Source organism: Ambystoma mexicanum, chromosome 6p (assembly GCF_040938575.1).
Source record: "Ambystoma mexicanum isolate Mex_15411 chromosome 6p, UKY_AmexF1_1, whole genome shotgun sequence".
NCBI lineage: Eukaryota > Metazoa > Chordata > Amphibia > Caudata > Ambystomatidae > Ambystoma > Ambystoma mexicanum.
In genome coordinates, this window is record NC_090935.1 from 1,052,867,955 (window position 1) to 1,052,889,765 (window position 21,811).

Sequence of the window (21,811 nt, forward strand, 5' to 3'; positions counted from 1 at the left end):
TGGGAAACACAATGTGCACATTCACGTTCGCCCTCTTGATGCAAATGAACAAGCTGAATGAAAGTGTCAGGGGGGGATGCATACGTTCTGTTTTTATCGTGTTGTTTGACTCACACACCTGTCCTCTTTCTTTACCTTTACATGTTGTGCGATCCCAAAGGCAAGTCGTGTATATGACCTGCCTCGAAGCCCTTTGGGGGTGTCATTTTTTCCATAGCTACTAGCGACCACCCCACAAGAAGCAGCTTTTGGTAAGAATGGAACCTTCCACTATTTAGTGAGTCTTTGGTGAATGAGTCATGCAGGCTGCTTCTGATTGGCTGAGGTGGTAAGCACCCAAGGGATTGCCGGGCAGAGTTTGCAGGGCCCTGCTCCATTCACATAAATGCGGGCATGCCAGCCCTTTCATTGACAGAAAGCAGCATTTCATTCACACTCTCCCCGTTTTCTTCTCCCAGTCTCTGACCAAGGACTCCATTTGGGGAGGCGGATAGGCTTGCGCGAGGCGCTCGGCTCCGCGGGCAGCGGGGTAACGCGCGGGGTGCACGCTTGCTGTTGCTATGCGAGCAGGGAGAGGAGGGGAAGAATGAATGCCGCGGGGATGCCGGCGCAGGGTTCCTGTGCATTGGCGACAGGCGCCTTCGCCGAGCAGTAAAGGACCAAATGCCATGCACGAGAAGTACGAGCCCCTATATTTAAGAACACACGGCTACTCTTCTGAAACACGCCTGCACAGTGACCATTCCTGCATTTGGAGATCGCATCATGGGTGACACTACCCTTTGAGGTGTTGCATGTTGCAGGTGAAGATTGATCTTTGCTTTTAAGGTCCACGCATGCAAATTCACCTTCTTGCAAAGTGTGCAAATGAATGCCAGCCAGGAATTTAGAAAACGCGATATACGTTTACGGGAAAGTGTACGTAGTCATTGAAGATGACCGGATCACCTTTTCTCACGACCAAGGGGTGAAACAGAAAAAGTCTGGGTTGATATCTGAAGATAGGAAAAGGGAAATGTGCGAATTGATTGGTTCGAGTCTGCTGTAAGTGGGTGGATGTTTTTTGTGTTGCCACAGGAAGTGATTTGCAGTGTTCACTGAGTCTTTTGTTGGAAAGGGTCTTCTCATTTGTGAGTCATGCCTTCGCTGGCAGCGGGTTGGCAGCTCTGAGCAGAACTACGATCTCAAAGAGGAACACTTTATCTCCTTCCAGCTCTTGATGTTTGGGAAAAGGAAAGCAAGACTTATTTTCTGCAGACATTCTCTTGTGTTTTTATCAAGGCAATCATCTTCTGGTGTCGGGCAGCATTTCTGGCTATGTTAGCACCTGGGTTGGCGTCGGATTTGCCAGGTTGCGTGCAAGGAACCCGATAAAAGGGCATGCTTCAACGTACCAAGTATAACCGCTTCAGGAATGATTCTGTGACCTCGGTCGACGAGCTTATACACAACCTGTCCATGAACAGCAGCAAGGTCTCTGCGGTAGTCACCCCCTCCGCTGCACCCCTGTACCCGGAATCTGCCGAGGGACTGCGCAAGGACCCAGAAGATGGACCCACCACTCTGTGCACCTTCATCCACAAAGTGTCCCACATGAAACTCTCCGGCACCGGCAGCCTGCTGGGGATTCGACACCTCTCCTCCGCAGTCAAGGAGCTCGCCATCTCCAAGTTGCAGGGCAGCTCCCCGAGCGCTCCGAGCCCCGCAGTGGGAGCTCCCGACGACGCATGCAACGCTGCCCCCGGCACTCTGTGCTCTCAGCCGGACGCGAAAACGATGAGCAGCACGGGCAAGAAATCCCGGACGGAGGACGTGCAGCCGGGGGGCGAGGGCTGGAACCAGACCAGTAGCTTTGTAAACAAGCCTTCTCGAGGGTGGTTGCACTCGAACGAGAAGATTTTGGGACCCGGAGTGACGTACACTGTAAAGGTTGGTAGAGCTCCTTTGCCCATCTCTGTTTTTATCAATGAGAACGTGTCTGCAGCCTGTCATGACAGCCCGGCCACCACCAACGCGCTGGCATTGTGTTGTTTTGTTTGTAGTGTGGCGCGAGAGGGTGATATTGCGTTTCCAGTGTTGAGCCGGCGACGGTTTTTCGAGCAGGGTGGCAGGGTATCCGCCAGTTTTCTAGAGGAGAATCCTCTTATTTAGCATCGCTTTCATGTGTGATCATGAAACGGCGCATCTGCATGTCTAACTTGCGCATCTCGTGGGTGAAAGCTGCTCATCACACCGAGGCGAGCAGCCAAGAGCTGCTTCCATGCACCGCCTGGGCTGGTGTTCATCATCTGTCTGACTCGCCACAGACCACAATTGCCAAATGTTGTGTATGTGTGGGGTTATGCCGCACACAATGATGCCATGTATGCAAGCATTGCCTGCGTCCGGGGGGGGGGTGGCTGGAGGGGTGCGCAGAACCTAACCTGTTTGTAGGCACAATATCCCAGGGGTCTTAAATGGGCGAAGTCAGTGAGTATCGTGAGCAATACAATAGGATCCTGTGGCAGAATAACGCGTTCTGGGATGGGTGTTTATATAGTTCCCTCTCCTGTTGGGATCGACCCCAGAGATGCCTAGTGGGAGGCACTTGTGTTTTATTTCCCGCCGCTGATGGCTGGGGATGCTCGTTAGCGTGCTGGCTATTTGATGGACACATGAACTATTCACGAATGCGTTGCACTGAAAACTATGGGAGCATTGCAGAAAAGTGACCATTTGCTTCAGCCGGTTGGCTCTCGGAGGAGTTCAATGCGCTGCGCCACAGCACAACATATTTCCGAAATATGAAGCGTGATGTGTCTGTTCGCCTGCAGGGACTCCTAGGTTACCTCAAGGACAGATGTCTATGTCACAAAGCCACCCTAATGGTTACAGCGTGGAAGATAAACGAGCGCACTGGAGAATGCGTGTTTAATTTGCGAAGCACTGCGCAAGACGTTTGACGGAAAAGAGCGCATCTCTTTTCATCCGCTTTGCGTTGCCGAAAAGAAACGCGCTGCCAAATGAACCTATCAATAGGCTCATCTGCTTTATTTTTCTAATGGTAAAGATCGATGGTAGCTGTGTGTTGGGCTACGGAAGTATTTTATTTACAAGCATTGTCTCCGTGTGAGTCATCAACTCTGTGAGCTCCTGTTGATAACCACCCGGCTTATGTGTATACATGAATGAATGTTGAATTCAAGTTGTATATACGGTGAAATACGAAGGGCGTTTTTTCTCGCATGTGCGGCAATGTCCTCCCACGAATCAGTGGGCAGCAGGCTATCTGTAGGCAGGCCACTCTGCAGAAGAAACTAAGAGCCAGGCGAGGCCTTATGTGGGTCGTGCAACATTGCATGGCATGATTTTGTCAGGTCCCCATGTGTTAGATCAGTTTGCTTGTGCAGTGTTAGCCAAGGTTGGAATAGAGTTGTTGATCCAAAAGAAAACATCGAGTCAATACCTAAATCAGGCAAACAAAGTCATTTATTTTGCTTATTTACGAAGCCATGAGACTATATATAAATGCACCTTGATCATTTAGGACATCGCATGACACACAACTCGGGGTGTTTCCGAAAAGCCAGTAAGAAACCACTCTTGAATTGCGTTTCGTACCCCTAGTGATGTGAAACACCACTTTGTCGGGCCTGTAAACTCTTATGTATGAACCCTTTTACAGGACACTAGACATAAAAACAGAGTTAACTTGGCTGTAAGTGCCTAGAGGGAAAGGCTAGTGTTCTGAGGCAGAGACAGAAACTAATTCAGGACCACTTTGACGTTCAACCCAACAGCGTAATGAGCTGGGGGCGGGCAGGGTGGAGAGCCTCACTCCTTTCAGAAATCAGCAAACTAGAGGGTGTTCCCCAATCAGTAGGCCGTCGACTAACTCGTGCCCCCCCAGTATGGCTGATCCATAAGAATTAATCGTTCTATATGCTAATCCATAATTGTGATAATTCTGCTATAAAATTCAGGACTGCCATTGGAGAGGCTGAAACTGGATGTCTATTCCGTTTCAGACGCCAGCGCGACTAAGCTGCCCAAGAGCTTGCGTAGCACTTCGGCATGGAATGAAGTCCAGCTATCTTTAATGAGGCTGATTGCCTTTACTGAAATGCCTGGGACTCTCCACCTCGACAAGAAACCATCCAAGTCGCTAGGGTCGGTGTTCTGTCCCGAATCAGTGGATGTGGCTCTCCCTGAGGACTCGCTGAGGAGGAACGGGTCGCGGTGTCGACGGATTGGAAAATCCAACAAAAGTTCCAGAAGAACTGGAGGCCATGCTTGCGCAGACCATAGCAGAGTTATCAGGACCAACTCCGCTCCATCCTGACGGACCTTTGCAAAGGTCCTCGTGATCAGAATGAAGGGTGGAAAAGCATAATTCACCCCTTCTTTGCAGGATAAATACAAAATACATTTCTTTATTGTCGTTTTACATTCAACTTCAACCATACAAACTGTTCACACCCCCCCCCCCCCCCCGCAATTAACAAGTCAGGGCAGTACGAAGCAGAGGAGCGAGTCTTATACAAGCATTAAGTGCACTCAGTGTAACGTGACTTTTTGTACAGATGGTAAATATCACTGGAGCTTAAGCTTTTAAAAGGGGCGGAACCAAACTCCATTCTTTCCCTTCCTCTGTTAATTATTAAATATTCTAGGTCTCAGCTCATTCGTCACCAGGTATAGGGGCAGACCAGGAAGGAACATCTCTGGACAAATAGGATCTGAGACTGCTCCAATAGTCCAATGATCTGCTGTGCTCTGGGAGGGTCGTTACATATTGAGTTTCTCTCCTTTCACCCATATTCATAATGTTTAACCACTCCTGAAAACTGGAAACACTGCGTGTCCCCCACGCTTTCGTCACTAGAGATCTAGCGACCACCAATCCCATCCCCGTCAGTTTCTTGTCCGCACCTGTCCCCTCTCCAACCAGGGCCAGTAACAAAGTTCAGGGGGGAGTTACCTTTGGGTATCAATCATCGGGTACATAGCCATCTCAATCTTTCCTCAGAAAGGACGTATCACTGGGCAGCTCCAAGAGACATGGAAGAAGTCAGCCGGATCATATCCACATCTAATGCACTGGGGCAGCCTATCCGGGTAAAACCCATGTAGGTGTGCTGGCGAACAGTACATCTGGTAGACAAATTTAAAATGTATCAATTGATGGCGATTGTTTAAGGACAGTCTACGTTTTTGCATACAGATCGTTTTCCATTGTTCCTCAGATAGGGCATATCCCAGTGCTGATTCCCATTTAACCTTGTTGTTTTGTGTATGGGTTACTCTTTGTGCCCTGATTAGTTTATATATGGATGGTACCAGCTTGCCGTTGGTTGGGAGGGCTCAATGTATTGTATTATTAGAGGGAGTCAGGGGGCAAATGGGTACTTTGTTCATTTAGTCTTATGTACCTCACGTAGACGGTATTATAACAGCAGAATAGTGACTGCTGTCTATTCCCCTCTATTTCTCAGAACCTCCCATGGAATGAATCTCCCATCATTTACAAGATCTCCCAGTGTATAGGTCGGTCCCCAGCCTCTCGAAGTTTTGTCAGAAACTGTACTCGTGGGTAAGTGGTATCCCACTGACCTGGTACAAGGAGAACATTGGGGAATACCATTCCGCCAGCGCCATCAAACGGCAACATTGGTCCTAGGCTCTGCAAGTGGTTGCCACAGGTTGTATTTCTGTGCTTGCCACCCTCTCTAGAGACCCCCAGAGAAGGGCTCTCACGTTGTTTGGGTGAGAGGTGACTTTTTCAAGAGGAAGATGTAGGAGTTTGGCCATGGGGGACCACCACCAGACAGAGTGGTGCAGTTGTGCTGCTAAGAAATATGTATGTAGATCCGGGTACTCCAGTCCTCCCTGCGTGTATGGAAGGGTCAGGGTATCGTAGGACACCCTGGATTGCCCTCCTGCCCAGGGTCATCAGTCCCTTGAGCTGGGACCCGAAACTCAGAGGTGGCCAGGTTGGGACATCGTTGAATATATATAAATGTTTTGGGAGGATCACCATCTTTGCCAGTGATATTCGGGCCGCCTAGGATATCGGAAGTGGAATCCACGTATCTATTCTGTGTTCCAGTGTTTCCACATAGTTCACTTGAATGCCCAGAAGGCACCATCTGATGGCCTCGCCTATGTCTGAGCGATGAACAGCCTTTGTCAGCGGAAGTACCTCCGACTTATTCCAGTTGATCCTCAAACCAGAGAGGTCGCCAAATCGGGCAATCTCCTCCACAAATGGTTGCAAATTCTGTCTAGGGTGCTTCACGTATAACAAAATATCATCTGCGTAGAGAGAAACTATAGAGAAATGGGAATGGATTCTAACCCCCTCCCATGTGTGTGATATGTCTACAGGTTGCAGGCTAAGGGTTCAACTGCCAAAGAAAAACAAATGGGGAAGAAAGGACACCCCTGGCGAGTACCCCTTGACGGGTGGATATAGTCGGATATCATCCAGTTAGTGTATATCTTTGCCCTAGGTGCTCTGTACAGCAACTGTACGCGCTGGAGAAAGGAGATGCCAATATCCAGTGGCCGCAGAACCGCAAACAGGAATGGCCATTCAACCAATTTGAAAGCCTTTTCGGCATCCAGAGCAGCAACATTGGTTGGGATCTCTGGGTTAACATTATGCACGAGTGCAAACAGCCGACGCAGGTTGCTCTGGGTGGAGCGGCTGGGGATAAATGCTGCCGGGTCGGGCAGGACCAGTGCTGGCATGTGCGGACGGAGCCTGTCGGGCAGGACCTTGGCGAGGATTTTATTATCTGTATTAACTAAAGATAGAGGTCTATATGAGGAGCATTTGCGAAGGTCTTTATTGGGCTTCAACAATACAGTCTCAGGGGCAGTTCTGGTTAATTCAGGAAGCATTCCTGATGACCTGGCCTCCTCATATATATCTCGTAGGTGGGGTATCAGGAGATCTGCAAATGTTTTGTGGAGTTCTGGCGTGATCCTGTCTAGACCTGGTGCTTTCCTGTTAGGGAGAGAACACATCACTTTGCGGAATTCCTCATCGGTGGGGGGAATCCTTCAGGGCCAACCCGATAGCTGGGTCTAACCAACTCAAAGCTATTCTATACAGATATTGCTTTATTGATTCATGCCCTGCTGTTGTCTGGGAAGTATATAACATCTCATAGTAGTCACGGAACACTGCGTTAATTCTACCACTATCCCTAGTGAGGGTCCCCTCCGCATCCTCAATTTCCAGTATAGGGTCTAGCTGGCGTTCAAGTTTAATTGCCCAAGCCAGAGTTCAGCTCGGGTGGTCTCCCTCAGCATATGGGGAGGCTGTAATGGAATCTCCCAGGTAGCCCTCTTCTCTTGTCATCAGGAGAGCTATTTCCTGCCTGTAGTTGAGACTGTACCTTCCGGGTATCCAGGATGTTTTGTTTCGTGTCCAGGGTTTTCATCTTTTGCGCGAGGGCACAGATGGATCTGAATATGGATTTCAAAACCCCACCCTCCTTTGCTATGCAACAACCCCTGATGTATACTTTGGAGGTTTCCCACACCACTCTAGAGTCAGGCACATAGCCCACGTTTACTTGAAAGAAAGTTTGAATATCCTGCGCTATTTCTTCCCGGAAAACCGCGTCTTCCAGCCCACGATCCTGGAAGCGCCAGCGCATCAGTTTGTTATGTTATGTTAGTAGCACCTTTAGAGCATGCGATCGCCCGAGGGCATTGTTGCGCTTTAGAGAGGAGGAGGCAAAGTCCCAACAGAGGTTAACCAAACAGATACGTTTTCAGCGCTTTTCTAAAAAAAACAATGATTAGAGAGAGTTTTCATGGCTAGCGGGAGACTGTAGTATGTTCAAATAGGTATAAACAGTCCCTATAATAACATCCTACTCTACTGACAGGGATATCAATATGTATAATACAATAAAGAGTAAGATAACACGTCTTGTTTTACTTACATCCAGGGTAGTGTTTTATGTTTAAATTCAGTTCGAATTATTTGAATAAAAATTTGTTATACACATTTTTTAATCAATCATAGCAGACGGTCCATTTTGTCAGGACTAGTGATGCCGGAAAACCTTATAGAGTTCCTGTGTAAAGGGGGTTGGATGTAAGTAAAACAAGACGTGTTATCTTACTCTTTATTGTATTATACATAGCGGGAGACTGTTCCATAGCTGTGCCGAAGCCACTGAAAAAGCCTGATCTCCAATGCGAGTGCTCCGGAAGGATGGGACTACAAGCAGACTAGCAGCAGTGGATCTTAATAGTTGTGTCGGGCAGTAACAGGTGTACTTATCACAAAGATATTTTTCCCCTTGGTTATGCAAGGCGCGGTGCACCAAGCAGAGAGCCTTGGATGCAATGTGCTGTTTGACGGGGCAGCCAATGGAGTGAACGTAAAATCGGGAAAATGTGAGCTCCATAAGGGGAGCAATTTGCCACCCGGGCAGCCATGTTCTGCAAGCGCTGAAGCCGCTGGACTAAGCCCTTAGGTTGGGCCAGATATAAAGAGTTACAGTAGTCCAGCCGGCTTAGTTCTGAGGCTGCCGCTCCCTGCAGACGAAGGTGAAAAGGGATAAATGGCAAAACCTTTTTTAGAATTTTTAGGTGAAAGTGGCCAGACTGGCAAACTTCCGCCACCTGTGAGTACATCGACAGATGAGGACATCACAACGCCTAAATTCTTCACCTTCTTAGTAGGGATCAGAAGGGAGCCAAGAGAGGGAGGCCAAAAAGAGGACACCCAGAGTGAAGGGTCAGGAGGAGAGCCCACCACCAGCACCGCCAGTTTAGGGGGCGGCTTGGGCCCCAAAGCCTTAACAGGACTGGGGAATGGTCATAGAGAGTTTGGGGGAGTAAACGTGCCTCTGTGATATCCCGAGCCAGATCGGCTGACACCATGACATAATCAATTCTAGAGAAGCTACCATAGACCCCAGAGTAATAAGAGTATTCCCTGGATGTGGGGTGTAGTAGGTGCCAGGAGTCATAGAGACCGTGGTATTCCGCTATAGCTGCCCATTTCTGGGCTGCTCTAGGAAGGGAGAGTTGGGTTGTAGAGGATCTATTGAGCTCTAGGGAGATAGCAAGATTACAATCCCCCACCCATATGACCTCATAAATCAGGAATGTATGTAAATGTGTGGCACAGCGCTGGAAAAAATACAGGCAGTCACTGTTTGGAGCATATATGTTTATGATAAGAACTTGCCACCCCGCGATCTCTCCGGCTAACAATAAAAAGTGCCATTCCCCATCACCAATCTGATCGTGGAGTTTAAATTCTAAGGAGTGGTGGATGTAAGTGGCCACCCCTCGAGAATGTGTCGAAAAGGGGTAGTGCTATCTGTGGATCCCCCACCCTGCAAGGTTGGGAAGTTTACTATCCCGCTCCAAGGGTGTTTCCTGCATACATAAAATATTAACTCCATGATGTTTAGCATAGTTCTTAATCAAACCACTTTCTTACCATTGGTAAAACCTTGTATGGTCCAGGTTAACAGTGTTATATTCACATTTGGCCCTAAGACATCACCAGGGACTCCCATACTGTGTTATAGTATAAGCTTGTTAACAGGGTTTTTGTCACACTCGTTGACCCCGTTGGGGTACGTGTGGAGGTGGCATGCAGCTTCTTGTCCGATAGAAGCGATGTATGCTCGCCCATACCGTCAGCTGACTTGGCAAAACCTCCCCAACAATAACATAATTAAAACTCAGCTGACCAACATCAAACCACATCAATACCCCCCACCTCCCACGCCAGAAACTGTAACTTACTGGCCCCTCGAACCCCACTCCCACCCTACACATCCCTAGCTAACAACCCAAACAATAAAACTTGGCTTCTGGGAATGGGGAGCTAGCGGTGGCTGGATTGGCTCCATGTGGCAGAGGCCCGATGCAATATCTGTTGCCTTATTGTTACTTATTAGTGGTGTCCAACAGTTCTGGACCCATTCCTTAGAGACAGATATACCCCGTGTGTGGGACATCAATGTGATATGCACTGCACCAAGGGATCCCAGCAGTGGAGGGTCTTAAGGTTCCCCCCCCGGGGGGAACCCATGGGTCTGGGATGTCTTTTACAAAACGTTCTGCAGCTTCTGGGGAAGTAAAAAAGGATATTCTGCCGTTGTGTACCACCCAGAGTTTAGCCGGGAAAATCATTGAGTAGCGTACATCTTTCTGTCTCAGGATATTTTTAACCCATTGAAAGGTTTTTCTCTGGTCCTGTACTTGAGGGCTGAAGTCAGGAAAGAGGCGAATAATGGCCGATCCCCATCGTAGCTCTTTCTTCTCCCTGGCCGTACGGAGCACAATATCTCTGTCGCGGTAACTGAAGATCCTAGCTATACTGGCTCTCTCCGGGGCCCCTGGGGGAGGTCTAGTCACCAGGGACCTATGTGCATGCTCGACCATAAACATATTTGTGACCGCCAGATTTTCAAGAACCTCCATGAGCAGCTTTTCTACAAAGGACTCCATGTTGTCCACATGGGTGGACTCTCTCACACCTGTTATGCGGATGTTATTCCTCCTGGATCTGCCCTTGAGGTTGTCATTCTTGGCCACTACTTTTTTGATTGTTTGCTGAAGGGAAGCCACCTCCCATTGGAGAATCTCCACCTTATCCTCCCACTCGCCTATCCTCTGTTCAGTTTCCGTCATACGGCCACATAATTTATCAATTTGGATTGCCAAAACATCCACCTTACAGGTCAAAGCATCGATTTTGGCCGCCAGGTTGTCAGTGCTGTTCTTTAGGGCCAGTAATGTTTGGTTGATACATCCAATTGGGATGGGCCCGGCATCTTGACAGGGGGAGGTGGTGTTTGATCAGGCCTTGCAAACTGGTCCATTTTAGCCTGCTTTTTGGGGTTACCCATAATGGTATGTTGGGCAGTAGAGCTGATTATTATTGCCAAGTTGCGATTTTGGGGGCCTCTCTGCCACCTGTTAGTATATGCCTGTTTGTTTGAGCACCAGGGGGCCTCAGGGACCCAGCTTTTATTGTATATATTGGATATTAGTATATATCTGGGGCAAGAGCAGGCCCAGACCGCCCCCAGCGTGCAGCGCCCAAGGCGTCCAGTGCAGTGCCCAAGCCAATGGATCCACAGGGCTTAGGGGGAGCTACCGCCTGGCACGCCTGTGCCAGGAGGTATATTGTCGTAGTTTGTGCGCTCCCCCACCCCATTTTGTACTCACAGGTTGTGTCGAGGGGCCCATCCGGTCCTCCCACTGGGCGCGCTTCCTCTGCCGGAAGATCTCTCCCACCTGGGGACACAGGCGCAGGGCCACCGCTGCCCTGGGGGCAAGGTCACTGACTTCGGAGCGGCCCACCGTGAGCGAGGCACCAGCCCCTCAGTGGCCCGGTGGAGTGTCGCAGAGTGGGCTCCTCTGCCCCAGCAGGCTCTGGTGTAGCAAGATACAGGGGTGAAGCTGGGCACCTTGCTCCCTTCTGAGCTGGCTTGGCTACTGCTTTGTCCACAGCCTCCCAATCTAATGCTAGCATTGGTATTGGGATGGGCAGATAAGACTGGGGTTTCCAAAAGTTTGAGCTGGATTCTTCTTACTGTCTGTCTGACTCAGGCATTGCTTCATAATGCATCCCATGCATGTGCAAATCTTGCCATCCTGCCCCCTATAGGAGTCAATGGTGCCGGCTTTGTGCGGAAAAACACCCACCTGAAGACTGTTGCTGTTGTCTTGCTGGACGCCTTCCGCCTTGTCCTCCTGCTTTCTCTCTTGTTGGGAAGAAGTTGTCTGTCTGGTTGGCTTGCCAGTACTGAGAATTGGCTCAGTTCTGCAGGGACCTGCGGTCCAACGAGAAATGCCAGAAGGGCCGCCCTCGCGAAACCCTTGGACGAAAACACCCTCTATATCAAAGACTGTGATTTTTTCAAGGACGTAAAGGTACTAACAAATTTGGCCATTTCCTTGGCAAAGGGGTCTCCAAATAGTAAACCATGTGTGCCTGGAACTGCTTCTGAGAAGGATAATTCTTTGACCTTAGAGTGTATCTTGAGGAGCACCCCTATTTGTCTCTCTGCTGAGATTGTACAGTTTGCATTTCCTAAGAAACAAATGGCTCGTTGAGCCCAACCTGCCAACACCTGCAGGTCCACGGGGATCGCTGTGTCTGACGTCTTATCTGTAAGATCTAGGATCTTTTCTAAAAGCCCACCACATCCAGAAGCTTCTCCTAACATGCTTTTTCATGGTCCATACCCTTCCCAGGGTCCTTCGCAGACATGTCCAGGAAGGTATCATCCTGGTGTTTCGCTAGGGAGTGGCACCACTTTCCCCTCAATCTCTGGTCTTGGGCATTCCCACCATTAGCTGCCCATGGACCTCCATGTCCAAGGACTTTCTGAGCTGCAACCTGAAGTATTCCAGAGCTCTTGGTGATTGCATCCATTCAGAGGATTTTGGGTGGACCAAATCCTCTGGGTTGAACATGCCGCCCTGTGTGACCGTACCCTCGTCACTCCGTGAGCTGCCTGGCATGGGCTCTTCGGGATGCTGCTAACTCGGAGAAGGTCTGGGGTCTGCATCTTTTTGCTTCTGGGAGCTCATCTGAACTCTCCCCGCTTGTTGTGTGATGATTCTATCATCTGTGCCATTTCAACTACCTCTGGGCTTAAGGGTCATTCTTTTTTAAGCCTATCAAATGCTCTTGCAACTGATACGGGCACATCTGACAGTGTTACTTAGCCGGGGGGGGGGGGGGTGGAATCACAAATGGGGCCTTCCTCTTGCTTGCTAATGTTCTACCCCCCCACGCGACCCACTCTTCCTTTTTGGTGCCTTAGTACCTTCCTCTGTTGTGGGGCACCTTATGTGTGCCTCCATGTCGTCCAGTCCTAACTGTATCAGGACTAGCATGTCTGCTGCAGCCCTTCTGATGGTCTTTCCCCACAGAGGATCCTAAGACATGTTTAAAGATGGCCGCTAGAGCTACATCTTTCTCTCCACGGGGTTCTTCCCCTTCTGACCCTTCTGGCTCAGAACACTGAGCCTGGCGAGTCATGGCCTCAGATTACCTGGAATGCCTCCTTCAGCTCTTTTCATCTCTCTTGTTTTATACTTAGCAGAGCACCTTAATTATTTTCCATTTTCTTTTTTAAATTCTTTTCAAAATGTAGCCAGGGTTATTCTGTCACATGGGATGTGGCAAGCTGCCGCTTTCTCCTTGTTTGTGGTGCTTTCCTCACTGGCTTTCCTGCACCAATCCGCTCCCTCCTTACTCTGTGGTTGTGGAGACGAGCTTGCGTGGGACGCAGAGCTTGCGTCACTCTGGGAGCGCAGATCTCACACTTCTGGGCACAGCTTAGCTCGTTGCTGCGCTGTAATGCGTGGAGTTCTTTTTGGCTGGGTGCTGGTCCTAGACCTCCCTGAATCGAGCGAAAATTGCGCTTGACGGGTGAACAGGCCCTAGCGCCTGACAGTCTCCACCTGTGGTGTACTACGAAGCGGGCAGAGGGGAGGGAGGAACGAAATTTAAAAAATCAGTTCAATTCTCAATTAAATGATCAACTAAATATGTACTTCAGATATACCACAAGAAGAAGAAACACTCTGCCCCCCTAAGACAATTCCCCATAGCAAACATGTATGAATACGGGAGTGTACCTATTTGCTGCTTGAGCAGCTAAGAAAGAGGGCTGGTGAAGGAAGTCTTACGGGAGAGGGCTGCAGCTGATAAGAGGAACAAGGACATATGTGGGAGGTCTGCATGCTTTTCACAGGTTCTTGGGAAATGTGGTTTTGATGACAAGTTCCCAGTTTTGGAGTTATCAGATAATATTGTCCCCATAGATAATGTCGCCGGGAAAAGTTTGTGAAGACTTTGGGCCTCATTACACGGATGGCGGTAAGGATTTACCGGTACCGGTAAAATACCGGTACCGGTAAATCCTTACCGTCTTACTACGAGGTCCCTTTGCGGGTTGGGGGATTTAACGCCTGCTTTTTGCAGGCGTTAAAATGCAACCCGCTAAGGGACCTCGGAGCTAATTACGGCACCGCAAAATTGCGGTGCCGTAATTAGCGACTTCCCCATTCCCATAGAGCCCTATGGGGCAGAAATGGGAATGGGGAAGGGCAATGGTGGAAGGGGGATTTACCGCCCCCCCAACCTTGGAATGGGGCGGTAAATCCCCTTTCCACCAAGGCGGTGCCGGTATTTTACCGGCATGAGCCATGGCGCTAATAGCGCCATGGCTCACCGCCTACCGTGTAATGAGGCCCTTTATATATGGTGACCATATATATATTGGCACAAGGGGAGCTTGAGTTGCGGGGGTGTCACCTGCTCCCGTTGAAAAAAAAAACACGTAATAATGTCTGCAAAAACCAGCAATTTTTCAGTGACTTTTTTGCCAGGCTACTTTTTGCAGGGACATTATCACATGGAACCCTTTCGGATTGGAAATTGAGATTTTGTTAAGATTTCGGTAAAAACATATTTGTAAAATTCAGAAGAAGAGAAAGTAAATATATATTTTGCTAATATGTAGCTGCTTGAGTTTTGGCATTAAAGAAAGATGAGCTTAGTGCTCGCCTCCAGTCTTGACATAGAATTGTGACACAGCATGCTTCTCAATTGTGCAGTTACAAACATTTATTAGGATATCTACCCCCTCACCCTGCCCTGTCCACTCCAGCCTTTTTCAAAACAAAATGTGGCAGTTCTGTTATCAGCTTTATTAGTGGGCCATGACATATTCCTCCTGCTTTTTAGCACTGTAATAGTGTTATGTTAATAAGAAATATAACTCACAGAGCATTACAAAATGCCTTGGTATACATGTTTAAGGAGAAACAAACGGGTAAAATAGCTCAGTGGGTTTAGTGTTCACTGCTGGCATCTATGTGGTCTGCACGTCACCAGTTTGAAACCTAGTAGGCTCAACTCAGCCTTCCATCCTTTCCGAGGTCCACAAATGAGTATACATTTTAGTTTGTGGGTAGTCATTATATATAAGAGTGTTTCATGGAAGGTGCTTTGACAAAAGGGCTATATAAGTAATGGATTATTATAAATGACTGTTAGCATCAATATTCCAAGCATAGGCTCAGATTAATGTAATAGGGCCTCATCACAAGTCCGGCGGTAAAGCGGCCCAAATACCGCTGGGCTGTGCAGCAGAATCAGCGCTGCAACACAACCTGCCGTGAACGCCCCCTGACTCCGGCTGAAACGCTATCAGCGTCCGGCGGTAACTGTGCCAGAATAAGGGCTGCTGCAGAGAAAGCAGCACTAGCAGCGCTACCACCGGCAAACCCAGCACAATCACAGCCGGACCGGGAAGCATTGTGGTGGCCATTTTGAAAAACACAATCCATTAAATATCTCCACTTCCTGCAGCAATTCGGTCCTGGAAAGCAGCAAAAATGTCCCAGGAGAGGACAAGAGTCAAGGGCGCCGAAAATCGCCTGCAAAAACCCAACGTTTTGTGAGGGGGAGCTGGTGGCCCTCACAGATGAGGTCATTGATCACTGTGAGGAGCTTTATGGAAGCCACCAACGGGCAGCTCCAGGTGGCCATCTGGAACTCCATCTCCCAGATGGTGACAGCTGTCTCAAGTGTACCCCATGATGGAGAGGACTGCCGCAAGCGGTGGAAGAACCTTGAGGGGATAGAGGTAGTTGGCAGTGCAGAGACGGGTGTCAGGAAGCAGGAGGTGAGTGAACCCCCCCCCAACAAATGCATGCACAAACGATAGCCCAGCATAAGATGCCCCAGTGGAGAGAGACACAAGTCAGCAGACCCAGAAGCTGGGCCTGCCAACAGGGCAGGCTGATGGGGTGTCAAATCACCCACCCTCCACAACAGCCAAGGGGCAGGGCACCAAGGGCAACCCGGAGCATCACAGCAGCGGCAAGGGCAGTCAAGTGAACCAAACCAATGCCACCCCCTACTGGCTCACCCTATACAAGCGGGATTGAGGTGCGTGAGTGACTACAACACCATGCAGTACTCACACCAGCATGTTGGCCTGCCCCATGACGGCATGTCAGACAAGCCACAGGGAAGTACACGTCCCACACACCGACATGTGCCCATCCTGCCAATCACCTTGCACCACAGTACAGCCCTGCTGGCTACACAGCAGTGCCCCATAGAGCCATGACAGTGCCATGGAACAAGCCACCCCCACCATGTGAGTGACACCTGGGGAGGGCATGTGGGGCCATGAAGGACCACAAGCATGCATGTCAGACATAAGCTGCCCCAGCATGGACATCCTGGCCTACCCAGACACAGGCCAATGACCTACAGGCCATGGGTCACACGCCCATTGCTACAAGCAACTCCATGACGCTGTGCCCACATGCATACTCCCATGACCAACCATGCCCATTTTCCCATATGCTTGGGGTCACATACTGTATCATAGCAATTGTGTCTTGCATGCCAACACGTGGGGGAACCATACCTGACAACATTTCCTATGTCCCCTACAGGCACTCACACATTGCCAGAGGCTTCAGAGGAGGAGGAGGATGTTGCAGGACCATCAAGGAGCGTTGTATCTAGGACCTCAAGGTCTGTCACTACTGCCACCACCACCCCACAAAGGCCGACACAGGCCACACCAAGGCAGATGTTCTAGCGCCTTACGCTGCAGCAGAGAAGGGCCAAGGCAACGGCCACACCACAGGCCACCAGGAGCAACACTGCACCCACACCTGCAGCCGTATGCACGCACACTGAGGCCACACCTGCTGGCCAGACGACTGAGGAGCCACAGGGGGACACCAGCCCGGTGCCACCTGCTGAAGGGCCACACTCCCCAGAGAGCCCTCCTTGCCACCAGTGCCCACGGACACCAGAGCCAGAGGTTGACACTGTCATGGGGCTCCCCTGCATTTAGCCGTTGGCCAGTGCAGAGCCCTTCACCCACACAGCGCAGTCCAACACACAGCATGCTGTTGGGGAGGTGCAAGGACATGGAGCGCAGACAGTGGGAGATGGAGGAAATTGGCCACACTCACTCCGCACACCTGCCGTCCATTCGGAACAGTATTCAGGGGGCTACCTTCAGAGTTGTGCATGCCATGGCATGGAACAGGGCCGAGACGGCAGCCAACACGTCCTCCCTGACACTGTACGCACAATGGGTCAGGGAAATGACTGTGCATCTCTGCACCAGCATAAGCCATCAGGCAGAGCACAGAGTTGCAACGGCAGCAGAACTTGGTGACAGGCTCTGTCACATCTATCTTCGACACACCCACAGGGGTGTCACAGCAGGGCACGCCACGGTGACAGTCACTGCGCCTTCTGCACCCCAAAATACCATGTGCTGGCAGGGCGGGGGGGGTGGAAGGACAGGCCACGGTTGTGAAGGACTCTGGGACACTGATTGCCATGGTTGGTCATGCCGGGCAGTTGGTGTTGGGCGGGGGAGGGGAATTGTCTGATGGGGAGTTGGTGGTGGGAGGGGGGAGCTCAGATTGTTCGATGGGGTGTTGGTGGTGGGAGGGGGCAGGGGTGATTGTGTGATTGTGGTGGGAGGGGAGATGGAGGTTAGTTGGGGCACTTCATGATATAAAATACTAACTTCATCAATGCGAGGACATTCCTGATTGTGTTATTGTCATGTTTATTGTTTGGGTGGTGTCACACAGTGATGCATGACTTGTGCCATGAAATTGTCTATCAGTCCCTGGCGTGCCATTCTCCCATCCCTTACCTCATCTGTGACAATGCGTGCATTTTTCTCAGCTGCAGGCGCTGCTTCTTCATCCTCTGGGGGTGGCATGTCCACGTAAGGGGTATTGGAACATTTCTCCTCAGGCGGATATTGTGCAGCATGGCACACACAAGCTCAAATATACCCACTTTCTCTGGTGTCTACATCTGGCTCCACCAGTATGGTGGAGGCAGCGGAAACGCGCCTTCAGGAGGCCAAAGGTATGCTTAATGCACACAGGCGTACTGCTGTGTGCATTGTTGGAGGCAATATCCTGCAGTGTTTGTGGATCACGCATAGGGGTCATTATCCAGGGTATCTGTAGGTATCCAGAGTCACCTGCATGGGGGGAGGTACAGGCAGTAGACACAGTGTAGTGGGTGTGGGTGGACTTACACAATATCAGCTCAATGTACTACTTGTGCATGCACATGGACCTTCATTTCATGGCATGTGTCTAGTCCATGTCTGTGCATGCATTGTCACTCGTGTCATGCAGTGTTGGTGCTTCACATGCACCCTGTTCCTTTGCAGAATATGTTACGTAAGGTGTCTGTCAGTGACATGTGCAGCGGACATGGTGGCTGTCATGTGGCAGTGTATTTCCACCGTGCATGTGGCATGCTGGGTTCTCCATGGGCCCTCCGTGGGCATCTGGTGGCAACGGGCCATTGTGGGCTGGGCGCACATGGGTGCATGGCTGTGGTACTGGCCGGGTTGTTGTTATGTGGGCCTATGTGGCCATTTGTCAGCATTGATTTGGTAGGTGCATGTTGCATTGTGGTACCTGTAGTCATGCTGGTATATATGGTTGCTACTGTATGTGTACTGCTGCTTCAGCATGCAGGTCAGACATATGCATGCTACCTGGCCTGTACTGTGACAATGGTGCGGAAGGAGGTGTAGTACAGATTGCACATTCACTTGTCATGCCGACCTTTGTGTAGTTATTTGCATCCCCCCGTCATTTGGGCATGTGCTTGGTGGTTCATGTGTGCTGGCTTCTCTACTCACCCACTATCCAGATCTGTTGTCCTCTGTGCCTCTCCATGTATACTGTAAGTGTTCTTTTTGTAGGACCATGGCATCGTGGGTGGAACCAGGGTAGCGGGCACAGCAGTGGGTGATGCACAGGTTGGGGTCCCAGGTCACCTGCACATTCAGGGAGTTGTAGTGCTTGCAGTTTCAGTACAATGCTTTGTGGGCCTGGGGGGCCACCAGCGCAACATGGGTACAGTCCAGGGCAGCAACCACATTTTGCATTTTGGCAATGACCTAGAACTGTGCCTTCCTGGCATTGAGCTGGACAGGGGGTGGTAGGCAGTGAGATGTGGCGTTGCACTAGCCGCAGGAGGGCTTCAAGCACCTGGGCCAACACCGCGCAGAATGTGCGTAGTGCCATGCCATGCATCATGGCCACAGAGTGCTGGAAGGTGCCAGTTCTGAGGAATTGTAGGACAGAGACCAGCTTCAGCCGTAGGGGCACAGCTGTCCGGATGTTGTTCCTGCTCCCTATGTCATCCTGTATTCTGGTGAGCAGCTCTGTTATGGTCTCCCTTTTGAGGCGGTACAGGGTGACCAACTGGCTGTCAGTGAGGGTCCAGGGTGAGGGCCTAACCCTGGGGATCGGTGCATGCCTTGCCTGGGCTCTCCTCCTCCCCTTCTTCTCCGCACCACACCCCCAGCCCACCCTTGTACTCCCTGTACTCTGGCCTGGTTGTCCTGCCTCTATACTTCCAGCCGCAGCATGAGCAGCTGACTGTCCCAGCTTACAGTGGCTAGTAGCAGTATGGTGTTGGAAACAGTGTTTGGGGTAGGGGTGTGCCTTATGTAGTACTCTGGGGTGGATTGGGATCAGCTGTGGGTTCATTTCCGACACCTGTGTTCATTTACCTCCAGCTGGAAGGTGGAGGTTACTGCACTGTGTTTTCGGCAGTGTAAGCGCTGACAACCGAAGCTAATACAGCCGACCATGCACTTGTCTTGCGGCTGTGTTTGCGCCTCGTTTGGCTGGCTGTACTAGCGCCGGCTGTACTAGCGCTGGCTGTAATATCGGCAGCTGATTTGACAGTCAGCAGTATTTGTGTCTGCTCATGATCCGGCAGAGCGGTATTGGTGGTGCAAATTCCGTTACCGCCACTTTTAAGGGTTACCGCCAGACTTGTGATGAGGCCCATAGTCTTAAATGAGTGTCACTTTAAATTATTTCTTTGCTTCCTGAATGAGACTGTATTGGAACAAATATATATATATATATTTTACAGGGCCTGCGGTAGCGGGCATGTAGTTATGGTTAAGCTGCTAAACCCATAGGAAGAGCATTTTTTTCGGCGGCTTATAACATCGCTCCCCCTGGACGAATCTTCACCAAACTTTGCCCAAAAAATATATGGCCCACTCTGAATTCTTTTGGCAAGTTTTGTGAGGTTTTGTCAGGGGGGGCAAAGTTATAGGAGGGCCCCAAATTTTTTTTTTTCCATAGACTGAATGGAAAAAGCTTTGCTCACGCCTGCAGCCCAAACCGCTGGATGGATTTTCACCAAATTTGCGGCAGGAGTTGCGGTTTGGTTCCGAAAGTGTGCTTCCGTCCAGTCGTTTTTTTTTAAAAATGGCATAATGGAGGTAAAAGAAATAAGTGAAATCTGGCTACGGTCCACAGATCCATTTCCCTGTTCAGGCATACGATTGGTCTAGAGGGTGACATGATGTCTGCGGACATCGGGCGCGCCCCATGATTGGATGGTGAAAAGTGTGAAGTGCATCAGATTTTGGAAACACCCGCCATGCAGGGCCGTCATTTAGGGGTCGCCAGAGGTTCGCAACTGTGACCTCTGAGGTCTCTTGCTACCCCTCTGGTCTCCCTTGCTACCCCTAAAAAAGAAATTCAAAAAAGTATGGTCTCCCTTGCTACCCCTAAAAAAGAAATTCAAAAAAGTATTAATGCAAGCTCCTGGGCAATGGCCAGCACCATGTGGCTCTTTACTTCTAGAGTGGCTGGCTCTCTTGGTCAGGCTTTTAAAAAAAGAAAAAAAGAAAAGAAAAAGAACTAGGGTGCCACAAGTCTAACACTTTCAGCACTGACCCTAAACAAGAAAGATTAGGAATACCAAATAATGTGTCTTTCTGGAATTCTATACAATAATTGCTAGACTCATATTTTTCGTAGTGTACTTAGGAACAATGCTATGTGCTGCCACTTCCTGTTTTGTCATGGGGTGAAAGGTTGTGTTCCATCGCTTCTCGCGATATCATTTCGTGGTGGGGTCAAATGACATCACTTCCTGTGATGTCATCAGAGGTCAAGGGTCGTGCAATGTCACTTCCTCTACCCCTGGCATTTTGATCAAATGACGTCCCTGCCGCCATGCTGGATTCACGGACATCCACTGGTGTCCGCGAACATCGCGGTAAAAACATATAAAAAACACAACATTATGTCAAATGTATCAAACAATCTCTGTGGAGGTGAAGGGTGATGAGGATGGGATGGGGTATGGCCATAAGAAGCCAAAAAACTGGTGTTTTTTACCCCAAAAGTCAGCAAACACAGATGTTTAGTGGCAGTCCTGTGAAGTTCGCAGACACTTCAGATGTTCAGGGACATTGTGCCTATTTCTGCATGACAGGGTTAGTGAAAAGTAGTTCTTTGATGGTTTATTACTTCGGCGCCACTCAATGAAACTGCATGAAATCTTGGAATGTTATTCTAGACTCGATTCTGAATGGTTTTGGAAAGTGTAGAGCTGTTTTGCAAAGGGGGACAAATTTATAGAGGAGTCCCACAATATTGTAAAGGATTATAAATGTGGTGCCATTTGACGAATCTACACAAAAGTTTGCAAAAAGATTTTAGATCGAGATATACATGTTTTTTTAAAGTTTATGTGGGATTTTGTCAGGAGGTGGTTAAATTAGAGAGGGGGGGTCTAAACATTTTTAGATGGCATTGAACTTTGTTGCTGTTTGACAAATGTGGACAAAGGTTTTTCCGAAAGATTATAGACCTAACCTTCAATGTTTGTGTAAACTCTGAATGGATATAGGACTATTGTATGTACATACATTTTGACACTTTTGAACAAATAAAACATGTGCTGATTTCAAGCAAACCCGTG

At 49.6% G+C, this 21,811-nt stretch overlaps 1 protein-coding gene across 1 annotated transcript in view; it reads left to right on the forward strand.

Moving 5' to 3' along the window:
* The first annotated feature begins 334 nt into the window (after positions 1–334).
* SHC3 (SHC adaptor protein 3) overlaps positions 335–21,811 on the forward strand; it is a 507,698-nt gene continuing 486,221 nt past the window's right edge. Inside the window, exon 1 of the mRNA XM_069625657.1 lies at positions 335–1,929. Within this exon, the coding sequence (XP_069481758.1) occupies positions 1,381–1,929 (549 nt within the window). The 5' untranslated portion in view covers positions 335–1,380. The remainder of the gene's footprint in view (positions 1,930–21,811) is intronic.